The sequence below is a fragment of the Alternaria ethzedia genome, assembly GCF_023757985.1.
Source record: "Alternaria ethzedia strain BMP 0044 chromosome Unknown scaffold_9, whole genome shotgun sequence".
Lineage (NCBI taxonomy): Eukaryota > Fungi > Ascomycota > Dothideomycetes > Pleosporales > Pleosporaceae > Alternaria > Alternaria ethzedia.
In genome coordinates, this window is record NW_026056202.1 from 995,587 (window position 1) to 1,016,382 (window position 20,796).

The following is a 20,796-nucleotide window of genomic DNA, read 5'->3' on the forward strand; positions in this document are numbered from 1 at the left end:
CGAACCCTGCAAACATCCACACCCACCAACTGTCACCCATCCCATAGCACAATATAGCTATCAGTGGTCTTTTGTGGCCCTATTGCTTGCTTCCTGTCGCTCCTGCTTGCATCTCGATATCGCCATGGCCGACGTCGCAAACCTCGAAGCCGCCTTTGAGCGCACCACCATCCACGACGAGAACGATGAGCACGTCACTTCTACATCGACCTACCACAAGGTGAAGGTGTGTATTCACTCGTCTTCTCAATGTCGCACCTTCTAACAACACCCAGCCATCTGCATCCACAACCGTATCGGTAGCTGGCCTATCGTCCTCCCAATCAGCTGCAAACCGCATGAAGCTGCCCCATCAGACACTACAGAAGCTCGCTACGCAAAACGCAAAGACGGCAAACATTGCCAAAGTTACCATCTCAGCAAGCTCCAGCCGACCCTCAGAACAGCACCAATCACATCGCCGCACGCTCACCGACTCCGCTATCTACACCGTACCCTCAAACCCTGCAACACCCAAACAATGGCATCTGGGCATGTTTGACATCGGCAAGCCTCTCGGAAAGGGAAAGTTTGGTCGCGTCTATCTTGCCAAGGAGCGCTCATCAGGCTTCGTGTGTGCCTTGAAGGTGCTCCACAAGTCTGAGATCCAGCAAGGCAAAGTCGAGAAGCAGGTCCGACGAGAGATTGAGATCCAATCACATCTCACGCACCCCAATATCCTCAAGCTCTTTGGCCACTTCCACGACGCAAAGCGCATCTTCCTCATCCTCGAGTTCGCTGGTAAAGGAGAACTGTACAAGCACCTCCGCAAGGAGCAACGCTTCCCCGAATGGAAGGCAGCACAATACGTCGCCCAGATGGCCGCAGCACTCAAGTACCTCCATAAGAAGCACGTCATGCACCGCGATATCAAGCCCGAAAACATCCTCGTCGGTATCCACGGCGAGATCAAGATTTCCGACTTTGGTTGGTCGGTACACGCGCCCAACAACCGCCGCAACACCATGTGCGGAACTCTCGACTACATGCCCCCGGAGATGCTTCGCGGTGGCGGCAAGGACAACTTCTACTCCGAGAAGGTCGACCTATGGAGTTTGGGTGTCTTGACGTACGAGTTCCTAGTCGGTGAAGCGCCATTTGAGGACACGCAAGTCATGACACAGCGCAAGATTGCGAGGGGAGAGTACACAGTCCCGAGCTTCGTCAGCTCAGAAGCGCGGGATCTCATCAAGAAACTCCTCGTGCTTGACCCTGAGAAGCGTATCGCGCTTGAGGATGTCGAGGTACACCCCTGGATTCTCAAGCACTGCAAGGGCAGCTCGCGAGCCTACGAGCGCACATCGGGCGGCAAGGTACGCAGCAGCTCGGAGCAGTCTGAGGAGAGCTACTAAGCTTCGTCTTGGTGGTGTTCCAACTTCACATAATGTCTAACATGTACGACGGCGAAGGGGCGTTCCGCACGGTAGTCACTGAATTTCTTGTCTTTAGTCGCATTGCTCGGCGTCTTGGGTTTGCCGCTGGCGTTGGTTGGTATCGTAATTGGGAGTACATCCCATCACTCATTCAATTCAAGAATTTCAAGCTTGACACGCAAAGCACTCTCGTTTTGTAATGTCTGCGTCGTGAGCAAGCTCGTCTTGCTAGATCCTATGTCTCGCTACGATCATCAATGCGCCTCGACTCCCTCACCCTTCTTCTCCCCATGCCTAAAATCAGGCGTACTAGGCCTACTCCTCTCACCCCCAAAGAACGCAATATTCTCCCTCAACGCCACATACTCGCTATCCGCATACCCCAACGCCTCGCTAATCTGCGTAGAATGCAATCCCTTGATACGCCTAATCTCCGTCGCGGAATAGTTCACCACGCATCTCCCTATCTCAAACGGCGCAGGGTTGTGCAATTCGAAATTGGGGGGATGCTGCAATAGTGTCTGGGAAGAGGACATCGAGTACGATGACGAAGATGAGTGCGTGAGTGGTGTTCGGATGGGAATTGGGGCGTGAACGCCGTGGGCTAGGGCGCCGGGTGTATTGGGTGGCTGGGGCGTCGTCGGTGTTTGAGTCGTCGGTTTGGGGGAGTGGGGTGGGTTGGAGAGTCGTTTGACAACGACGATGCGGACGGCTTCTTGTTGGGCGAAGTGGCCGTCTACTTCTACGATTCCCACGGGTAGGAGACCCGCTTTGTCGCTTAGGGCTGCCCAGGCGCCTTGGTCGATGTAGATTGTGCCGTGGGGTGCGAGACCGTGGAGAATCCAGAAGTAGCGGTCGCGGATGGGATTGGATATGGGCAGGAAACGTGTGTGGAGGGGGACTGGCTCTTCTGGTTTAGGGGAGGAGAGGCCGGTTAGTTGTTGGTTGTCCAGTGTGGATGTGGATGCTGAGAGATCGTGGTTGGAGTCTTGAGAGGCGGCTTGTGCGAGTGGTGCGCCTTCGTCTTGGAAGTTGGTGACGGAGTTTCGACTTGACATTCGTGATTTTCTTTGCTTCTCGGCGTGTGCGATGATGCCGGAGATGTTGCCTGGTTTACTGCTCTTTGTGATGACTGTTGTGACACCTGCGCTTGTTGCTAGTCTTGCGGCCACGATCTTTGTGCTCATACCGCCAGTACCCAGCGAACTGCCCGCCGAACTGACATCTGCTGCCAGCTCCGCAATGTCTTCTACGACAGGTATAGACTTGGCATCTGGGTTTGTGCGAGGGTTCTTGTCATACAGGCAGTCCACATCGGTCATGAGGAAAAGATAATCCGCCTGGACCATGGCCGATGTAATGGCGCTCAGCGTATCGTTGTCACCAAACTTGATCTCAGTAACCGCCAAAGTATCGTTCTCATTCACAATTGGAATGACTCCCATGCTCAACAACTCGATGAATGTGTTTTGCGCATTCTGATACTGCGTCCGGTCGGCAATGTCGTTCCGTGTCAAGAGGATCTGAGCAATCGGCTGCTCCAAGTGGCCAAAGAGCTGGTCCCATAGAGACATCAATCTACTCTGCCCAATAGCAGCGAGCGCTTGAACTTGTGGGAGGTGTTTTGGACGACGTGGAAGGTTCATGCGCCGTAGACCGACACCAATGGCGCCCGAAGACACGATTACGACGCGGTGGCCGGCGGCGCGCAGACTGCATGCTGTCTCGACGATGAGGGAGAGGATGGAGAGGAGGGGTTGGTGGGTTTTCTCGTCGACTATGGATGAGGTTCCTGGGCGTGTCGGTTAGGTGCTCTCTTCTTGTCGATGTGGTATATGTACGGTTGTGTATTTACCGAGTTTTATTACCACGGTGAGCTGGCCGGGCTGCTTGCGCATGTGGACGGCCATTGCGGCGGAGGGAGTCACGAATGCCCAAGGTGGTGGGGGTACAAATATGGGAGGGGAGGAGATAGGTGAGATATGTACAACGCGTCGTGTACTATATGAACACGCAGCTCGTGTGTTGTCGCGCAATGGATGACTGTAAGCAGCCCAAGTTTCCTCGCAAGCGATCTTCGGCTTCCCTTGTACGCGGTGACGTCTTCCCTCCGATTGGCTCCCCGCGCTACCAGCTGCATCTCCATCTCCACCTAAACTTTTCGCGACGGGAATCAGGAACATGCCACGCCCTACACCAAACATCTATACGCCACGCGATACCTGCACGCCCAGCGCTTGATCCCCCCGTAATCAAACTCGAACGTCACTCCACGCCCTACCACCATGGCAAACTCCGAGACAGCGCCCGACGGCGCATCCCTCTCCGCAATGGCCCAACCGCCGCCCCAAAAGATCGACCCCGTATACTACACCTGGAGCAGCACCTTCAACATAATGCTCGGCCGCATGACCGGCTCGCGCGACATCGAATTAGAAAAGGGCTACTTCAACGAAATGGACAAGATAAAAGCCGACTCGATATGCAAGCGCTGCGAGTCCAACAAGGAATACCTCTTGAAGTACAGTCCTATCATACGCTTCATGTCGGACGAAGTGTACAAACTAGGCGGCGACCTGAACAAAGACAACATACTCTGTCGCATGTGCACGAATGAGCAATCTGGTGGCTTCTCCCTCGACCACGGCATCCTGCTCTGCGCGAACAAGTTCCGTAATCGCGGGCACCAGGAAGACACCATGGCGCATGAGATGGTTCACGCGTGGGACCATCTAAAGTTCAAAGTCGAACCTGAGAACCTGCGCCACCAGGCCTGTCTAGAGATTCGCGCATCCACACTCAGCGGCGAATGCCGTTTCTCGAGAGAGTTCTTCACGAGGAATCAATGGAATATCATGGAACAATTACAGTCTTGTGTTAGGAGGAGGGCGACGCTGAGTATGATGGCGAGGCCTGGGATAAAGGATCAAGAACATGCTGGGAAAGTAGTGAATGAGGTGTGGGAAAGTTGTTTCCGGGATACCAGGCCGTTTGACGAGGTTTATCGATGATCTGGAGAGCAAGGAGATGTGGTTGGTTGGTTCGTTTGGACATGTGACTGAAGCGGTGGGTTGTCGGTTAGTTATTACCCTTGTGTTTGCATAGCGATGGCGTTTTTAAGAAAGGTCTCAGTGGGCGTGGTGGCGCGCACATCTCCTCTCTGTTCGGTTCGAGAGTAGAACTCTCGGTTACTCATATCGTTCCTCAGCCCACATCCTCTTCAAGTCCTTGGAAATATCAGAGGTTGGTGTTTTGGGCACCCAATCTTTAAAATTACGCATCAAGCCATGGCGTGCATCGCCCGAATCGCGGGGCTGCAGGGCGTATTTTCCGCCCTTGATTTTCGCTGCGCCGCAACAACAATAGGCGGCTAGCACAACACTGCCCATGTAGTCCGGGCGCCTTGAAACCCACATACATCATGATCATGGACGCCTATATACAACAAGTAGTATTTTGCGATGCGCATCCCTCACCATCTAGTCTCGTCCCGTCAATACCTCATCATCACATCCAAACTAAAATCATCCCATACCTGTCATAATGTTACCACACACCCTCCTATACACCCTCTTCATCGCAACATCATCAGCAGCATTCATCCCCCCACCACGCATCCCCACGCCCCCAAAACCCCAAATCATCGAACCCATCGCACCCGCACCAGCAGCACCCAACCCATACAGGCCAGCCGACCGACCAGACCCTGAAGCGACACCAGGCTTTGACGCACCTGAAATGACCGGAGGCTTTCAAGCACCTAAGCCGACTGGAAGCTTTGAAGTGCCTGATGTGCCCCTACCTGACGATCAAGATGAGACTGCGTCGAAAGTCGCGTCTAGGCCATATGGAAATCCAGCGAAGACTTTGTCGCCCGCACAGGTGGCGGCTTCTTTTGCTGCTTCGAAGTCAACTGCGACCCATTCAACTGCGACTCCTACAACAGGGATGACGGTGCCGGCTACGACTGGTGGTGCGGCGAGGATCGAGGATGTGGGGTTGGGTATGACTCTGGTCGGCTTCGTAAGTTTCCTTGTATTGATTTCTAAGATTGGTAGCTGATTGCGAATAGGTTGTTGTACCGTTGGCGGCAGTCATTCTCTGAGCTTTGCGATATTGATGAACAAAAACACCATGTCGGTGCTCAGGTCTGCTGGAGCTACTCCGGTTCATGCTCGAGCGAAAGCGACAAAATCGCGTTTGATGGGATCTACGCGTCCGCCTGTACTCATGTGCCCCGGGATCCAGAGATGCTTGGATCATGCTGATCTGGCTTCTCTCTGGAAACAAACCTGGAGGTTTGATCGGGCATCGAAAACGAACACGGTACGAATTATGAGCTATGATGATAGAGCGGGTGAGCCTCCAGACTTCCATCGATGTGCGAGAGCAATTTTCGAGGGAAATCTTTCGAAAGATCTGGTATAAGGAGGCGATATGCGTCTGAGCTCCTTCGGCGAGATCAAGAAGCTTTGATCGCCAGAAGTGGATATCCATTGCTATCTTGCAAAGAGATCTCCAGATGTGTACTGGCGTCCAGGTGTACATGAAGCAACTTTCGCTCACGATGAAGATCTTCAACTCAATACCCTCTCATCTTCTCCAAATGACCAAAATCTGGTTTGATATTCATCATGTTATATTATTTGTTCGGCTTGCCATCTCTTTGCACGATCGGAAGAGATCATCATGAGTTGCATGTGCGCCGTCGACTTCGGTCCGACGATCGCGAAATAATGTGAAGATACACCTATGTGACCTTTGCGCGGCGCTGGATTTCGTGGGACTGATCGCAGCCATGGAGCTTGACTCTGAAGACGTAGATGACTAAACATCTGTTTCAACCTGGTGTTCTTACCTCTTCGGCGTGGAAATCTTCCTCATGTCGATGTGAGGCGGCGCGGAATCATGGAATCTCTCTCAACACCCCTTTCCATTTTTCGCTGTTCAAATATTAAATCTGGAGATGATGTGGGCGGTGTGTTCATGTGAGGGCTCACTGGGCCTAGAAGATGAGGAGCTACAAGGTTGGGCACGTATCGATCCAGATGCCAAGCCGCTAGTCATCTAGCCCTTTCCCAGATCACTTTCCCACGCGCATGCTTGCTCTAACAGCGCAGCCGTCATTGCAGGTACAACCCGATATTTGTTTGCATACCGGCTCTTCTTCGTATCCGAAGATGCAGTTCTCTCAACACTCTTCTTTGATTGCGCGTAAGCTTGTGGATTAGTATATCATCCGCAGATGCCGTCGACTTCCATCATTTCCATGATCACTCATCCCGTCATCTACGCTTCCAAGTAGCCGCGCCGTTGGACGGAACCCATTTTTTCCGCACAGTCGCTCCGGATTTGCACTACGGCCATGGTGGCATTCCGGATGAATGTTTCACGTTGTACATCTGCAGTAATCGGCCAAACAGAACACGACTTAGACCTTTTGCCACTGACCGGCCAGCCGTACCCCCTGTTCTTCCGAGCCGTTCCCCATGATAGTACGCTTCCGGATGCCGATTTGTGGGTCAAATGCCTCTTTTCGCATAGCACTGCTGTCAAGCATCGTCTGGACTTGGCTTTGGTGCTTGAAGTGCTTGTGCTTTGGGGTCGGAAATGACGAGGCTGCAGTTCTTCTACCACTACAGCGGCCGAGCGCGATATTATGTGGCGACTAGTCGGTAATATGCAGGTGGCTCTTCAACAGATTATCTGGGGACCCCAAGGCCCTGCATACGTTTATATAGCGTCGTCGATATCCCGTATACTCATCTTCACCTAACGCTCACGTCAGATTCAAACCTTCAGCATGCGATTCCACGGTACTAATAGCACTTTGCAGCTTAGACCATTTCTGTACTGACGAACTTATAGCTGCATCATCATTGGCTCTTGCCACTGCAGGAACTGTATCTGCCATACCTTCACCCTCTGCAACTGCGGCTACCGATGCCTGCTACGTGACGAAGTACGCCGCTATCCCGGCTGCAGTCGCAGCTTGCACTTGCATAACCCTCGATGGCATCACCGTTCCTGGAAACTCGAGTATCGATCTTACGAAGCTGAAGACTGGAACCAAGGTTACGTTCAAAGGAAGGACCTTCTGGGAGTACGCCGATGCAAACTATGCCTTCATCAAGGTGGCAGGTACCAATGTCGAAATCACTGCCGAAGAAGACGCAGTACTTGATGGCAACGGTCAGGCTTGGTGGGATGGCCTTGGTAGCAACGGAGGCGTTGCTAAGCCGAACCACTTCATTGAGGTGAAGGTGCTTGGAAAGAGTTCCGTACACGATATCTACATCAAGAACTATCCGGTCCACTGCTTCAGTATCAGCAACAGCGCTGGTCTGGATGTCCACCACATTACGCTGGACAACAGCGACGGATATGCGCCCAACAACCGCTCCAACGGTCTTCCTGCAGCACACAACAGCGATGGATTTGGTCTGAGTAGCACCAACAATACTAAGGTTCGCGACAGTGTCGTTATCAACCAGGATGATTGTGTAGCTGTCACCAGTGGAGACAACATCCACGTCAGCAACATGTACTGCAACGGCAGCCACGGTCTCTCCATCGGATCTGTGGGTGGAAAGTCAAGTATGCCATACCATCATCTGGCTATACAGTAATTATGCTTTACTAACCACATCTATTCAGACAACAACGTAACAAACATCTCATTCACAAACTCCGTGGTTCTCAACGCCGAGAACGGAGCCCGCATCAAGTCGAATTCCAACACCACCGGTTTCATCTCCAACATCCACTACGAGAACATTCGCGTTGAAAACATCTCCATCTACGGAATCGACATCCAGCAAGACTACCTAAACGGTGGGCCAACTGGCAACCCCACGAACGGTGTCATCATCCAAAACATCACCATGAAGAACATCTTTGGCACCGCAACTGAGGAAGGAAAGAACTACTACATCCTTTGTGGAGAAGGAAGCTGTAGCGATATCAAGATCGACAACGTTCGTATCACTGGAGGTGGGGAAGAGAGTTCATGCAATTTCAAGACGGAGGGCAACTTTGACTGCGATGGACACTTTGTATGAGCTGGCTATCTCTGTACTTCTACATTTCGTTCGCAGAGTGCGGAAACCATGCCGCGTGTCAACAGAATTGAATAGTCGTCCCAACTACCGCGCGCTTTGATGGTTTCACAGACAATCCCTAGCAATATCGTTTGCAGTTTCTGAGGACCAGAGTTCAAGCGATAAGTACTACTATGTGGGCCGGATGGATGGGGCCCCAGAGCGATGTAACACCAATGTTGTCAGAGTTGAACTACGCCGTACGTTCGGGTCATGGTGCTTCTTGCCTGCGCAAGTACCGTGTGAACTGCGCACGCGCCACGTGACGTAAAATTCAACGTTAACCGGGCGTCGCGCCAACCACCTCGCGCCGCATCCAAAGTTCAGTCCGCTCCTGACTCTCGCCCAAACTTTGCTCGTCGTTTTGGGCAAACCGTTCGCGGTCTGGACGTCCTCGAGAGTACCGCGGCGGTTCGGGTCCCGAACGACGGCGCCGCTTTTCAGGGACACGCCAATGTGGATACGCGCTCACGACGACATGGAAGAGGCGCGATGGAGTTAATTACAGTACGTCTTCGTGATTAACGCTCCGTCCGATTTCACATACCAAGCAACCAAACGCTCTAGCTAAGGCTGTTATCTCGAACTACTGCAATTTATCCGGCCACTTCCTGCCCGTTATGGCAGAGTCCCGTCTCCTTACATTACCCTACACTAGTCGATATTTCCTTTGATCGCGCGTGGTTACGCGATGACCTCGAGCTACAAGGGCATCCTCAGCGATGACGGACTGCAGTGCGGCAGCCCAATTGTTACAATCACAGTCCCAAAGCGTTCATTCGCTGCTATCGTTTATGCATGGGGTACGTGCTCCTGCCGTCAGCACTCCATTCTGTCAGCCACCGCGTCTCAAGTAAGTCGTCGTGGGAAGGGCATTCGAGTGCTGATTGACGTGCGCGCGCTGTGAGGGAGTCCTTCCTCAATGTACAATGGCTGCCGTGCTACCTCGTCCAACGCCTGACCGGCTGTCGAGCTGCGATAGCTGCGTCTGCGTTAAGCGAAGGCGTGATGCCGAAGTTCGGCGTGCAGGAATGAATCCTGTCAGGTCCCACCAAAAATGTCACTCATCACGGCACCAACACACTTCGAGAAGTTACCAGCGGTGCGTCATCCAGGTACCGCGCGCTGCATGCCCCTTACAGGGCCTAGTGTTCGGATGGATTCGTTGCGGATGGCCTGTTGCGTTTCTGCGATAGGTGCGTGTTGCTGCACACCATGTCTGTGCGAATCATCGCCTCGCGCAGCCACCTTGTCCGGCCACGTCTCGACCCGGCTCGAAAACTGCCTTCAGACGGCGCTGAAAGAGACTTGAGCAGTCGATGCGCACACTATCTCTTTCATTCTCGTCGCTTGCCCTCGTGCTCTCCCAGCCCCTACTACGGTTCCTTGCGGCCACCTCAAACACGCTACATATTGGCATGCCTGTCGTAGCCTCAGCCTTGCCCCAGCTTTGAGGCCAAACCAGGGCAGTGGTCATGTCGATGTTGCGCACGAGCGCCCCCGCGAGCAGCCCTCAATTAGCTTCTTCTACAATCCTTCCATACGCCTTCTAGAAGCGTGCCATTTCCGCATCCCCCGCTGCACCTTTGCGTGAGGTGATCCCACTTGTATATCAACTGTCGCACCAACAGCAGCTGATGCCTGCTCGGATACACGATTATCCACTCCTCGGCCCCTAGTCTTACCGCGACACCTGGATACCCTTCCCCACCCTCTTTTGCACCTCCGCCTGTCGTTCGTTCTAGTTTTCTGTCGTTTGGGTTGTCGCAAGGTCTTCATGGTCGGCATGTTGGAGTAGTCTTCTGTTGCGCGATTTGAACTGAGCATACGGCTCTCCCCTCGCCACAATGGAGGACAACCTAGACATACCGGAGGAGTCTATGCGACACATTGAGGCCCTGCTGGCGAGGCATCCTCCACATTTGATCCAGAGAATGTTTTCTCAAGCGATAGATTCGCGTACGTTCCTCGTTGTGTTGTTTTGTGTGTACATGCTCACCAAGTCTAGGCCGCAACTCTACAGCCTCGTCATTCATGTCTACCAGCACCGCGAGTTCATCTACAACATCCTCGTCGGGGTCATCATGGCGGTCTCGGCTTTCTATGGCATCAACATTCTCTTCATCTACAGGAAGCAGCGATACGCGAAGTTCCATTGCTTCCTCTTCGTCATCGCGCTCTAGGATGAGAAGGGCGGAGCCGCGTTCCTACCCAGCTGGGCTTGATCCGACACGTCCAGTGCCAGCTTCCATGCCTGCGGTGGACACTGAGAGTCCACTTGACCTGAAGATTGAACCAAGCTACACACCGACAGACGACATTAGTGTTGCTTCTCCATCGCTGAACCCGGATGATGACAAGTCACAGAGTCAGTCCGGCGAGCCATTCATGTTCTGTACGTATTGTGCCGAACAGAAGAGCCAGAAGACGTTCAAAGCAAAGTCTGACTGGAAGAAACATGAGATGAGGATGCACGAGACTGGAGAAGACTGGCCATGTGTCGTCAACGGTTGCAATCGCATTTTCGACCGACAGAAAGATTTCATCAAGCATCATCAACGCTACCATGCCGGTCGACCCCTGCCGTCGCTGACAGACATTGGCATCACATTATTGCCGCGAAGAGTGTTTGGTTGTGGGTTCGATAAGTGCAAAGAAGTCAGCATCGGTTGGGATGAGCGATGCGACCACGTCGCGAAGCACATGAAGAATGGCGCGACGATGGACCAGTGGAAATACTCTAATGTGATCAGGAACCTGATACGACAGGAGGCTCTCCACGACACATGGAAAGAGCTTATCGGTTGCTTGGACGAGAGATTGCGAGAGAGTCGGTCGCAGATTAGTTGGTGTCCCGACAACTCGCGAATCCTCCGACAGAAGCTCCAGTGCTGTGACCTTCGACCGAGTCGGGAAGAGGTTTTGATTACCGCCTTGAGTCTACGCGCTGATATACCCCTGGACCCTGTGCATCAACAGCTACCCACCGGCTTCGTAACTCCCTCGAGAGATTCCGTGCCGCATGTCGAGAAGCTGTCGCGCGAACAGCGGATGCATATACTCATCGGAAACTCGAATCCACATCACTCACGAGCGCGCCTTGCGAGTATCAACGCAGCTTTGCTGCGCATCAGTAGTTCGTTGGCGCACGTACCTGACTATGATTGCGGCTCGTCTCCATTTGTGGAGCCGCAGACGCCTGGTGCGCCCGCAGTGGATACGGCCAGCCGCCGTATCAGTTATATGGACGTGGACCCTGGAGATTACCTGGACGTAGCGCAACCGGCTATTCCAGATCTCCCACCGGCTATGACGACATCTACAATGCATACACCCCATGCACACCCCACGCCAGTCATGGATCACGAGCAGCACACACAGTTGTATCCACAGGAGTACATGGACCAAGTCAAGGTCACACCCAACCCACTGGAATCACTGTATCCCAACTACTTCGGTGCTGCTCCCCAGTTCGAAGAGTCGCAGTACTACGACCGCCCCTCGTTCGGTCAAATGATATCGAAGCCGCTCCACAAGATAGGTAGTCGGATAAGCAGCTCAAGAGGCAGCTCTTCGAATCAGAGACCATCATCGCAGATGAGTCAAGCTTCGTCAGAGATGCTTCCTGACTACAGTGTTGCCGCAATGGGTATGCGTCACCCTCATCAGCATCAGCAGCCCCAGCATCACATCCCACAACACCATCAGCATTCTCAACATCCTCAACACCCTCAACATCACCTGATGCCTCAGCAGCATCAACCCTACCGCGACGCTACATCGCAAATGCATGACCACATACACATGTACACCACACAAAGCTGAAGAGCTCACGTGCAACGAAGTCTTCATGTCCCAGTACTTTCATCAACGCCCCCTTTAGTCCTTTCAAGCGAGCATTTAGAGTTTTATTTGTTACCTCATGTTTTTCTTTGATACCCCGTGCTTTCGAGCACATCTGATAGACTTGTACTATAAAGCATATTCATAGTATAGAGATGTTATTCGTGTGACGTCACTCAGTCTCTCGTCTTGCGCTCCATGCGATTATGTGGTGAATATGCCATGTATCTGTTGCTGAGAGTGTGGCTTCGTTTGGTATCGTCCGCGTGTAGTCATCCCGTTCGCATGAACCCAACGGTGTTGTTCACCGTGAGACACAACGTCGGCAAGCTCTCGTCTCAGCCTATGCCCAGTCACCACGGCGTTCCCATATACCAACAGGAGTATCGTCCCTTCCTTTTTCTTTCATTCTAAGTGGACTTGATTCATGCACTCAGCCGCGCATGTTTGCTCTTTCCTCGTTCACCTCGCTTATCGACGCCACTGCCTATTACAGCCACCTCAGCAAGACCCTCACTCACCTCTTCCTACTTTCAATCCCTCTCTTCACACTGCACCACTCTCACTTGCTTCAAGCTACTAACATGCAACTACTCGATCTGCCACCGGAGCTCTTCGAGAGGGTCGTCGCCGCCCTTGCGCGTGCAGCGCCCTTCCATGAGCTAATCCGACTGCGCGCCGTGTCCCGTACACATTGACCTTTGTGACAGTACATGTACCGTGAAGCTAATAGAGACAGGGACCTTTGCCGGCGACATCGACAACGAACTTCTTGCAAAAACTTCTGTTGCGGACTTCCATAGTCGTTACCATCAACGCCAGTCGATCCCTGTTAGCCTTGATATTCATAATCCTCTACCTCCTCTGCATCAGCTATACGTTATATCGCGTTATAACAAGGATGATGATACCGATTCGATGGGTACGCTCCCATCTGACATCAAGGGCTACCTTCTGAGCAACATCGAGATCTATCTGCTCAATCACATCGAAGACAACGATATCATAGCCTCTGGACTGCCGAGTTTCATACACAAGGTTACGGACAAGCTCATGGAGTTTGCTACCACGGGCACAGATCATTCCGTTCTGCGAAAGGACTATCTGAACGCACTTATCCATGGTCTAGTCCTTACAAACGAAGTTGCCCCACGGACTATGTTCGACACAAAGCCATTGACGTTGGACTCGGTCTTTACACCAATCTTCAGACCTGGTTCGCACAGCATAGCGGAAAGGGAACGGGACCATCTCAACTCTGCACAAGAGAACGTCAACGACATGCTGGCAGCAGCAGCTACAGTAGGGAGTCTCGCAGCTGTTCGTCACTACATTTCGCAATCTGCTGAGGTTATTGACTGGTTCCCCAAATACTTTGCTGGCTTTGGTAACCCTTTGACCGCAGCAGCTTCCAGTGAAAATGTCGAAGTTCTTGAGTGTCTGCTCACAGAAGTCAACAATGAGCTCACGAAGCGGCGTTTCGCTCGGATACAGCACGGTCGTACCACCCGGTGTGGTCCACTCACAGAGACTATCACTTCCGCAATAAGATTCGCAGTTCGGACCGGAAAATTGAGGGCCGTCGTCACACTGTTTAACTTCTTGCCAAGATGCCGCGTTGAAATACCAGCACATATGAAGACCCGGTCATACTACCTTACCGATGCCATGAGGTGGGGACAGATGGACGTGTTCATATGGCTCATAGACCAATGGAATCCTCGAACCGCCGACCTGCCCTATTGGAATGCCCTGACTGCAGGCTTACGTCTTGCGGTCAAACATGGTCATACCAACATTGTGCAATACGTCTTCGACAAAGGTTTGGTACATCCAGATGATGCGGACGTCAACACTGTGCTCATCGCTGCGACACACGGTCATCGCGCTATCATACAACTGGCGCTCGACCGAGGCGTTCAGCTTACGATGCGGGACCTCATCGCGGCGCTGAACGGATCACTTCCCTTCCTCATCACCCAATATCTTCTGCTTCACAACGTTCCACTCACGTCTGTGACCAACGTGGAAGATGGAAGGTCCATCACTACTTCCATCGTTCCTACAGTCGAAGCGCTCTGTCGAGAATCTATCCACATTCCTTTCGGCGATTACAACGCGGTTCGGGGCGGGGAAAAGGTGCTGGCGTTCATACTCTTGGCGAGCGAGATGAGACGACAGATTCCAGAGCTTACGTTGGACAACTGTGTTGAGCTGAAGAAGGTGTTCGATAGGCTGGTCAGAAAGTGTCTGCGCTTGCCAAGGGGGTCAATTCCGTATCTTGAGATGGTTGAAGAGCTGCACAGCTGGATGGAGTGGGGAGATGGACGAGAGTGGGCAAATTGTGAGGTCTAGCGCGGAAGCATACAGAATCTGTATTGGGGAGCCTGAGAAGGTAGTGGATCAGACTGCAAGGAAGAATGTTTGCTCCTGCAGCTGCAAGACAGATGCAATTAACATATGAGACACCTTTCCGTAAACATGGTGCCAACATGTCCTGATTTGTAACACCGCACTGACCCTTGTTTGCTATGGGTCCTGCAAGTACCGGCGGCCTCTTATACGCAAGCGGGTCTAAACTCGTGTACCATGGGTCTGGGACATTGACAGCGGATATGAGCATGCAGGGAGAATTCGCGGGCTTCCATGCATGAACAGGGACGACAAGGATTAATGGGGTTACAGTGGGCTGTTGCATAAGGTCTGCCCTACCATCACGGAGCTCGCCGAATGAATGGAACCAATGATGATTCAAGACAATACCATGTTGTTCGAAGAAGCCAGGAGGTGATGTGTTGAAAATAGATGCGAGAGACGCGATGGCCACGGACCGATTGCGCACATGTCTGGCTTACCTAACTCGGCGCCTACCCGACGTTCTTCCATCCATGGTCCCATGTACCAGGCGCGTGTGAATGTCACTGTTAGCCTTCAGCTCGCAGTTCTTTTTTGGTAGACCCTGGCGATATTCCATCATCATCTCCTCGCAAAGTCATGACACCCACTCGGCCAGCCCGATCAACTTCCTTCTTTGCATGTTTAGACGACTTGCTATATCATAGGGCACATGTCTTCAATGAAGGGCTTGTAGTGGTTGACAAGGCTTTGCCTCATCTCATGGCAGCACCGAAGCTCGACGAAGGCTGCCTCGGCAATCCTTGTAAGGCTTACTTAGGCGGACGGGAACGCGGTTATGCGGCACCGTATTTCGTGAATACCAATACCACGCTCTGCCAGCCGCAGTCGTGTAGCACGCTGTGAGGGCGTGGTTCTACCACGAGGTAAAACGACGCAAGGTGATTGGCTGGAGGATTAGCGGCGTCTACGGTGATCTGGGGTTATCAGAGATTTCGAAGGATGGAGAACCAGCTTGGCGTGGGGCTGGGCGGACTGGGCGCCAAGGGAACGTGGTACAGCGTCGAACGCTCGTTCGTTCACCTTGACTTGGTTACACCAAGGCGATGGCGAAGACCCGCGACAAGACACAGTGGAGCCTTAACGCGACACCAACATGCCATGCGCGTGGATCCAGGCTTGGGGGTCCTGCAGACCAATCACACGTCTCTTGCACCCGAACGCTCACCCCGGAGCGGCGCTGAGGGTCCAGAAAATAGGTGCTGTTGGGCTTTTGGACCACGGCCAGAGCCGAATAGCATGATATTGTGGCTTCGATGATCCACCGCGCCTCGAACAGGCAGGCAACACCGTCTGACGTCCACAAAAGTCCACTTGCAGTGAAATGTCATCTGCGCCGCCAAGATCCCACGCCTCCGTTTGTATGCTGTGTACTTAAACTCCCCTGCACTCGTTCAACCAAACAGTCAGGACACCTCACAACACCTCAGCTTTTCAGTCAACCGGCGCTACTGCTCGCCACTCTTCACCCACAATGGCTCCCGCCTTGAAGAAGTACGACTGGATCCTAGCGATCACCACCATCGCCTTTATCGCCTCGTCTGCATCCAACGGTGCCAACGATGTCGCCAACTCCTACGCCACGTCCGTGGCTGCGAGGACCTTGAAGATGTGGCAGGCTGGTATTCTGGCCTGCTTCACTGAGTTCCTCGGTGCTGTCGCTCTCGGATCCCGAGTCACTGGAACCATCAAGAGCGGTATCTTCGCCCTCGACACCTTCAAGCCTGTACCCGGTACCCTCATGCTCGCCATGGGTTGCGCCGAGGTCGGATCCGCCGTCTTCCTCACTGTCGCTACCATCGCTGGTATGCCCGTCTCGACCACCCAGACCGTCGTTGGTGCTCTCGCTGGTGCCGGTATTGCTGCTCAGTCTCCTCTCAGCTGGGGCTGGAAGAAGGGATCCATCTCCCAGATCGCGGCCTCATGGGTCATTGCGCCATTCCTGTCTGCCGCCTTCGCTGCCGTCCTCTTCTTGACCATCAAGTTCGGTGTCCACAACCGCAAGGACCCCTTCAAGTGGGCTATGCGCCTAATTCCCTTCTATCTGGCTTTCACCGCTGGTGTCCTCGCCCTCTTCATCATCGACGAGCTGCCAAACGGCGAGTCTCTCGAGGAGATGGGCGCTGGCAAGGCCTGCGGTATCATTCTCGGTGTCTTCTTCGGCATGCTTGCCATCGCTTACATCTTCTTCATCCCTTACTTCACCCGCCGCCTTGTCAAGGGCGACACCAGGCTGAGGGCGTGGCACATTCCTCTTGGTCCCCTTCTCTATCGCGAGAACCCTCCCATCTACTTCCCCGGCAAGGGCGACCAGATCGTCACCGACTACTACGCGAAGGCTGCCCCTGTCCCAATCCAAGAGAACGATGGACTCAAGGGCGAGAAGGCTGTTGGCCACTCCACCTCCCTCGACAACAAGTCTTCTGACAGCGACAACATTGACGTCGAGGGTGGCCGCGGTCTCTCCCGTCCTCTTCCCCGCGATGGCGCCGTTGCTCACATTGTCCCTGCCACCCCTGAGCCTGAGGAGCGCTGGTTGAAGCCCGTCGAGCACCTCCCCGCCTACTCTCCCAAGAAGATCGCCAACTGGACCAAGTTCATTCTTCTCCAGGGTATCTCCCGCGACGTCGTTACCCAGAAGGATCTCGCCGATGTCCACTCCCGCGCCATCGTCTACGACAACCGCGTCGAGCATCTCTGGACATACGCCCAAGTTGCCTCCGCCATGATGATGTCCATTGCCCACGGTTCCAACGATGGTAAGTTCCACTCCCCCAATCCTCACTTCCACATACAAACGCTAACTCTACATCACAGTCGCCAACGCAGTCGGCCCCTGGGTCGGATCCTACAACACCTACACCACCGGCGTCGTCACAAAAGAAGCCGACACCCCCATTTGGATCCTCGTCGTCGCGGGTCTCCTCCTCGGTCTCGGCTTCTGGTTCTACGGCTACCACATTGTGCGCGCGCTCGGCAACAAGATCACCCAAGTCTCGCCCACGCGTGGTTTCAGCATGGAGCTCGGCGCCGCCATTACCGTTCTCCTCGCCTCGCGTCTCGCTCTCCCCGTCTCCACAACGCAATGTCTCACTGGCGCTACCATTGGTGTTGCGCTCTGCAACTTCGATCTCAAGGCCGTCAACTGGAAGCAGGTTGGCTTCATCTTCTCCGGTTGGGTCATCACCCTGCCAGGTGCTGGTCTTATTTCCGGTCTGCTCATGGTTATGGCGCTTAACACGCCCCATTTCTAGATGTCAGTTAGAGCTTTTTCTTCCTTTGGCCAGTTTGATTAGGTCCCTTTTTTTATGCGATGAATGCGCGGATGGGCATGATATGGAGTATGATACCAATCGTTTAATGTACCAGATTGTAATTTATAGAGTTACACACTATGAGTCGCCCGAGAATTTCGCATGTGATGAGTGATTGTCGTGAATCGCCAGCTTGAGAGAAGGAGCGTTTTGCTTGCAGTCCCAGAGCTGGATCAAGAGGTGTCGTCTCAATGCCAACATCCGCTCGGCGATTTACTCGGCTGCAATGGTTTACTGAACGCCGTTTGCCATGTCGTACCGTACAAACTCGAGCAGACTCAGCGACGACAAGCGCAGAGACATCAACGAACACTCGCAACAATACTCATCGCACGCAAAACCGAAGGTCTCACTCAAACCGCGCAAAGATATAAGGGTGGAAGCAGCTCGAAGCCACCGAAAACATTGGTATTCCCCTAAAACAGCACAGCACAGCACAGAACCCTGTTGGGGAGAGGCTACAAATACGGTCCAGTCTACCCTGACCCATACACTTGCGTTGGAATAAAAAACGTGGTAAGTGTGTCAATGACACACAAACTCCATACGCCCAGCACAGTAAAACACCGCCGGCCCGAGCGAAGAAAAGACAGGCTTCAGGGCCTATGCATTACATCATAAAGCGAGGCTAGAAAAGGATGGCTGAGAAGCGAATTAAAATAGCGATAAGAGGTGAGGAGGAGATGAGCAGACGTGACGGGGGTATGTGAGTATCGCTGTGCCTATGCGGTCTGCTTGCTGGACGATTGCTGGAGTTCGTTGACAAAAGCGTCGTAATCTGCGGCGGAGGAACCTGAGCCTACTATGCTGGTAAGCCATGGATCGGACCGGCTGCTTCTTCATCTTCAATAAGCGTCTGGGTTGGGGTAGAAAGAGGACGGCGAAGGGTGCTGCTGACCTTGCGGTGGCTCGTCGACCTTTTGGCGCTTCTCGGCGTAGTCGTACGAACCTTCAGAGCTGGTGTGCTTGTTGCCTGATGCGCTGTGTTGGGCGGCTGCTGCAGCTTGCGCTGCCATTTGCAGTTCGCCGATTTGGTGCTCCGAGAGTCCTCCATTGTTGTTGTTCGAGCCCTGCTGTTGCTGCTGTGGTTGCTCGGGCTGTTGGGGCGGCTGTGGTGGGTTCGGTTGTTGGTGCATGTTTGGCTGTTCGTGGGGCCGGTTGAGATCTACACCAGCCGGCGCAGGTGGTATCTCGCCCTGGGTTTCGAGTAGTCGCGATTGCAGATTGATGATGTAATCGCGCAATTGGTAATTCTCGGTTTGAAGCGTCTTGTACAGTTCGCATAGCTGCTCGAACTCCTTGACCTGGTCTTTCAGCTGCTTGATGTACTCTTCCTTACGCTGACGGAATGCGCGCTGGTGGTGTTAGCTTGTGCCATTGGAATGCGCGCGTTGCATGTACCTGGGCAGCGCGATTCTGTGCGGCACGCTTAGATGTCGACAGCTCTCTCCGCCCCTTGGAGCGACCCTCGCTCGTGTTCCCATCGTCGGGGCCGCCGGCGCTCATGTCGTAGGCGGAGCCCCCAATGGCCGGGTCGATGGCGTGTGGTGGGCCAGCAGTGTGCGGGTGCTGGGGATGCTGGGCGTGGGGGGAATGCTGAGGGAGAGGCTGCACGCCGGGCTGTCCAGCGCCAGCAGCGAGCAGATGTTCTCTTAAGCCTGCGCGACGAGACGTGTTAGTAATCGGCAGGAGGGTAGGGATGCGCGGGGCACTAACTCATCTCTATGGTCGGCTTGGATTGATCCTGAAGCGGCGTGTCAGCAGCGCAACGGGCCTGAATAGTCAGCGCAGCTTACCTGAGCGGCAGATGCCTGCATGTTATAGCCAGTGCTGGCTTGGATCGCAGGATCCAGAGTTTGGCTCATTCAAGGCGCGTCGCACGGGAGCACCGCAGCGAGGGTGTTGTGGCGTTGATTAGACAGCAACGTGGGAATTGGGGCGGCGGCAGACGGGGTGGCAGCAGCGGTCCTCGGGCGCGGTCCGGCGGCGGTGGTGACGTCGCGACAAGGTGGTGGTGCGAGAGGGCAGGCTGCCGTGCGTGAAGAAAGCGCGCCGGTGCTGTGAGAGTCAGCTTCAGCGCTCGCCAGCGCCAAGACAGGCGCGCAGTGTTGCGACGGCATTTTGGTTGCGCGTCTCGGGTTGTAGGACGCTGGGGCAGCTCACCTGTATCGTGACGATGCAGTTGGTCGAGTGGATTACGCAGCTTTGACTAAGAAGAGGGCGATGCGCGCTATATACAGAGCAGGGCGGCAAGGTCGGCCTCGGGAACGCTCAAGCAGCAGCAGGACAATGCAATCCATGGCACACGCTCCCCTCATGCCATCACGACTCGCCCCATCTCACGCTGCGCAAATCAGCGCCCCAAGCCCTTCTCTGTCTGGCTTCGGCTGCCATCCGACGACCTGCCTACTGCATCCCACCAGCGACCTGCTTTTTGCGCGCTGATGCTGACCAATTCCCCGACTCCGACCCTGTGGTACCCGTCAAACACACCTTAATCCTCTACAGGCTAGTCTCTCGCGTTTGATTACAGAGTGTATATCGGATGTATGTGTCTCCAGATCCGAAGCTCCCGTAAGGACCGAATGGAGTGTTTGTTGCGCTCTGAGATAGGTTAATCGCTGCTTCAGTACGCCTTCCCTCAATGTTTCTACGCTGATGACTTGCCGCGCGGATCAGCCGTTGCTATTCCCATCTGTCCATCTAAGCACA

At 53.8% G+C, this 20,796-nt stretch overlaps 8 protein-coding genes across 8 annotated transcripts; 6 read left to right on the forward strand and 2 right to left on the reverse strand.

Moving 5' to 3' along the window:
- Window positions 1–124: 124 nt before the first annotated feature.
- Window positions 125–1,391, forward strand: J4E87_004910 (uncharacterized protein; the record flags this gene model as incomplete). The annotated part of the gene is made up of 2 exons (XM_049376527.1): window positions 125–226; window positions 276–1,391. The coding sequence occupies 2 exons, from the start codon at window positions 125–127 to the stop codon at window positions 1,389–1,391; spliced, it is 1,218 nt and encodes a 405-aa protein (XP_049234038.1).
- A 275-nt stretch (window positions 1,392–1,666) lies between these two features.
- J4E87_004911 (uncharacterized protein) lies at window positions 1,667–3,322 on the reverse strand (the record flags this gene model as incomplete). Its single annotated transcript, XM_049376528.1, has 2 exons — window positions 1,667–3,204; window positions 3,268–3,322. The coding sequence occupies 2 exons, from the start codon at window positions 3,320–3,322 to the stop codon at window positions 1,667–1,669; spliced, it is 1,593 nt and encodes a 530-aa protein (XP_049234039.1).
- Window positions 3,323–3,697: 375 nt separating this feature from the next.
- ATP23 (Mitochondrial inner membrane protease atp23) lies at window positions 3,698–4,423 on the forward strand (the record flags this gene model as incomplete). Its single annotated transcript, XM_049376529.1, has 1 exon — window positions 3,698–4,423. The coding sequence occupies one exon, from the start codon at window positions 3,698–3,700 to the stop codon at window positions 4,421–4,423; it is 726 nt and encodes a 241-aa protein (XP_049234040.1).
- A 532-nt stretch (window positions 4,424–4,955) lies between these two features.
- On the forward strand, window positions 4,956–8,473 carry J4E87_004913 (uncharacterized protein; the record flags this gene model as incomplete). Its single annotated transcript, XM_049376530.1, has 3 exons — window positions 4,956–5,435; window positions 7,376–8,009; window positions 8,070–8,473. The coding sequence occupies 3 exons, from the start codon at window positions 4,956–4,958 to the stop codon at window positions 8,471–8,473; spliced, it is 1,518 nt and encodes a 505-aa protein (XP_049234041.1).
- Window positions 8,474–10,359: 1,886 nt separating this feature from the next.
- On the forward strand, window positions 10,360–10,695 carry J4E87_004914 (uncharacterized protein; the record flags this gene model as incomplete). Its single annotated transcript, XM_049376531.1, has 2 exons — window positions 10,360–10,487; window positions 10,521–10,695. 2 exons carry the CDS (start codon window positions 10,360–10,362, stop codon window positions 10,693–10,695), a joined length of 303 nt encoding a protein of 100 aa, XP_049234042.1.
- Window positions 10,696–10,762: 67 nt separating this feature from the next.
- J4E87_004915 (uncharacterized protein) lies at window positions 10,763–14,710 on the forward strand (the record flags this gene model as incomplete). Its single annotated transcript, XM_049376532.1, has 2 exons — window positions 10,763–12,161; window positions 13,095–14,710. The coding sequence occupies 2 exons, from the start codon at window positions 10,763–10,765 to the stop codon at window positions 14,708–14,710; spliced, it is 3,015 nt and encodes a 1,004-aa protein (XP_049234043.1).
- Window positions 14,711–16,244: 1,534 nt separating this feature from the next.
- On the forward strand, window positions 16,245–18,024 carry J4E87_004916 (uncharacterized protein; the record flags this gene model as incomplete). The annotated part of the gene is made up of 2 exons (XM_049376533.1): window positions 16,245–17,529; window positions 17,588–18,024. The coding sequence occupies 2 exons, from the start codon at window positions 16,245–16,247 to the stop codon at window positions 18,022–18,024; spliced, it is 1,722 nt and encodes a 573-aa protein (XP_049234044.1).
- Window positions 18,025–18,929: 905 nt separating this feature from the next.
- Window positions 18,930–19,804, reverse strand: J4E87_004917 (uncharacterized protein; the record flags this gene model as incomplete). The annotated part of the gene is made up of 3 exons (XM_049376534.1): window positions 18,930–19,439; window positions 19,486–19,742; window positions 19,801–19,804. 3 exons carry the CDS (start codon window positions 19,802–19,804, stop codon window positions 18,930–18,932), a joined length of 771 nt encoding a protein of 256 aa, XP_049234045.1.
- Window positions 19,805–20,796: the final 992 nt, after the last annotated feature.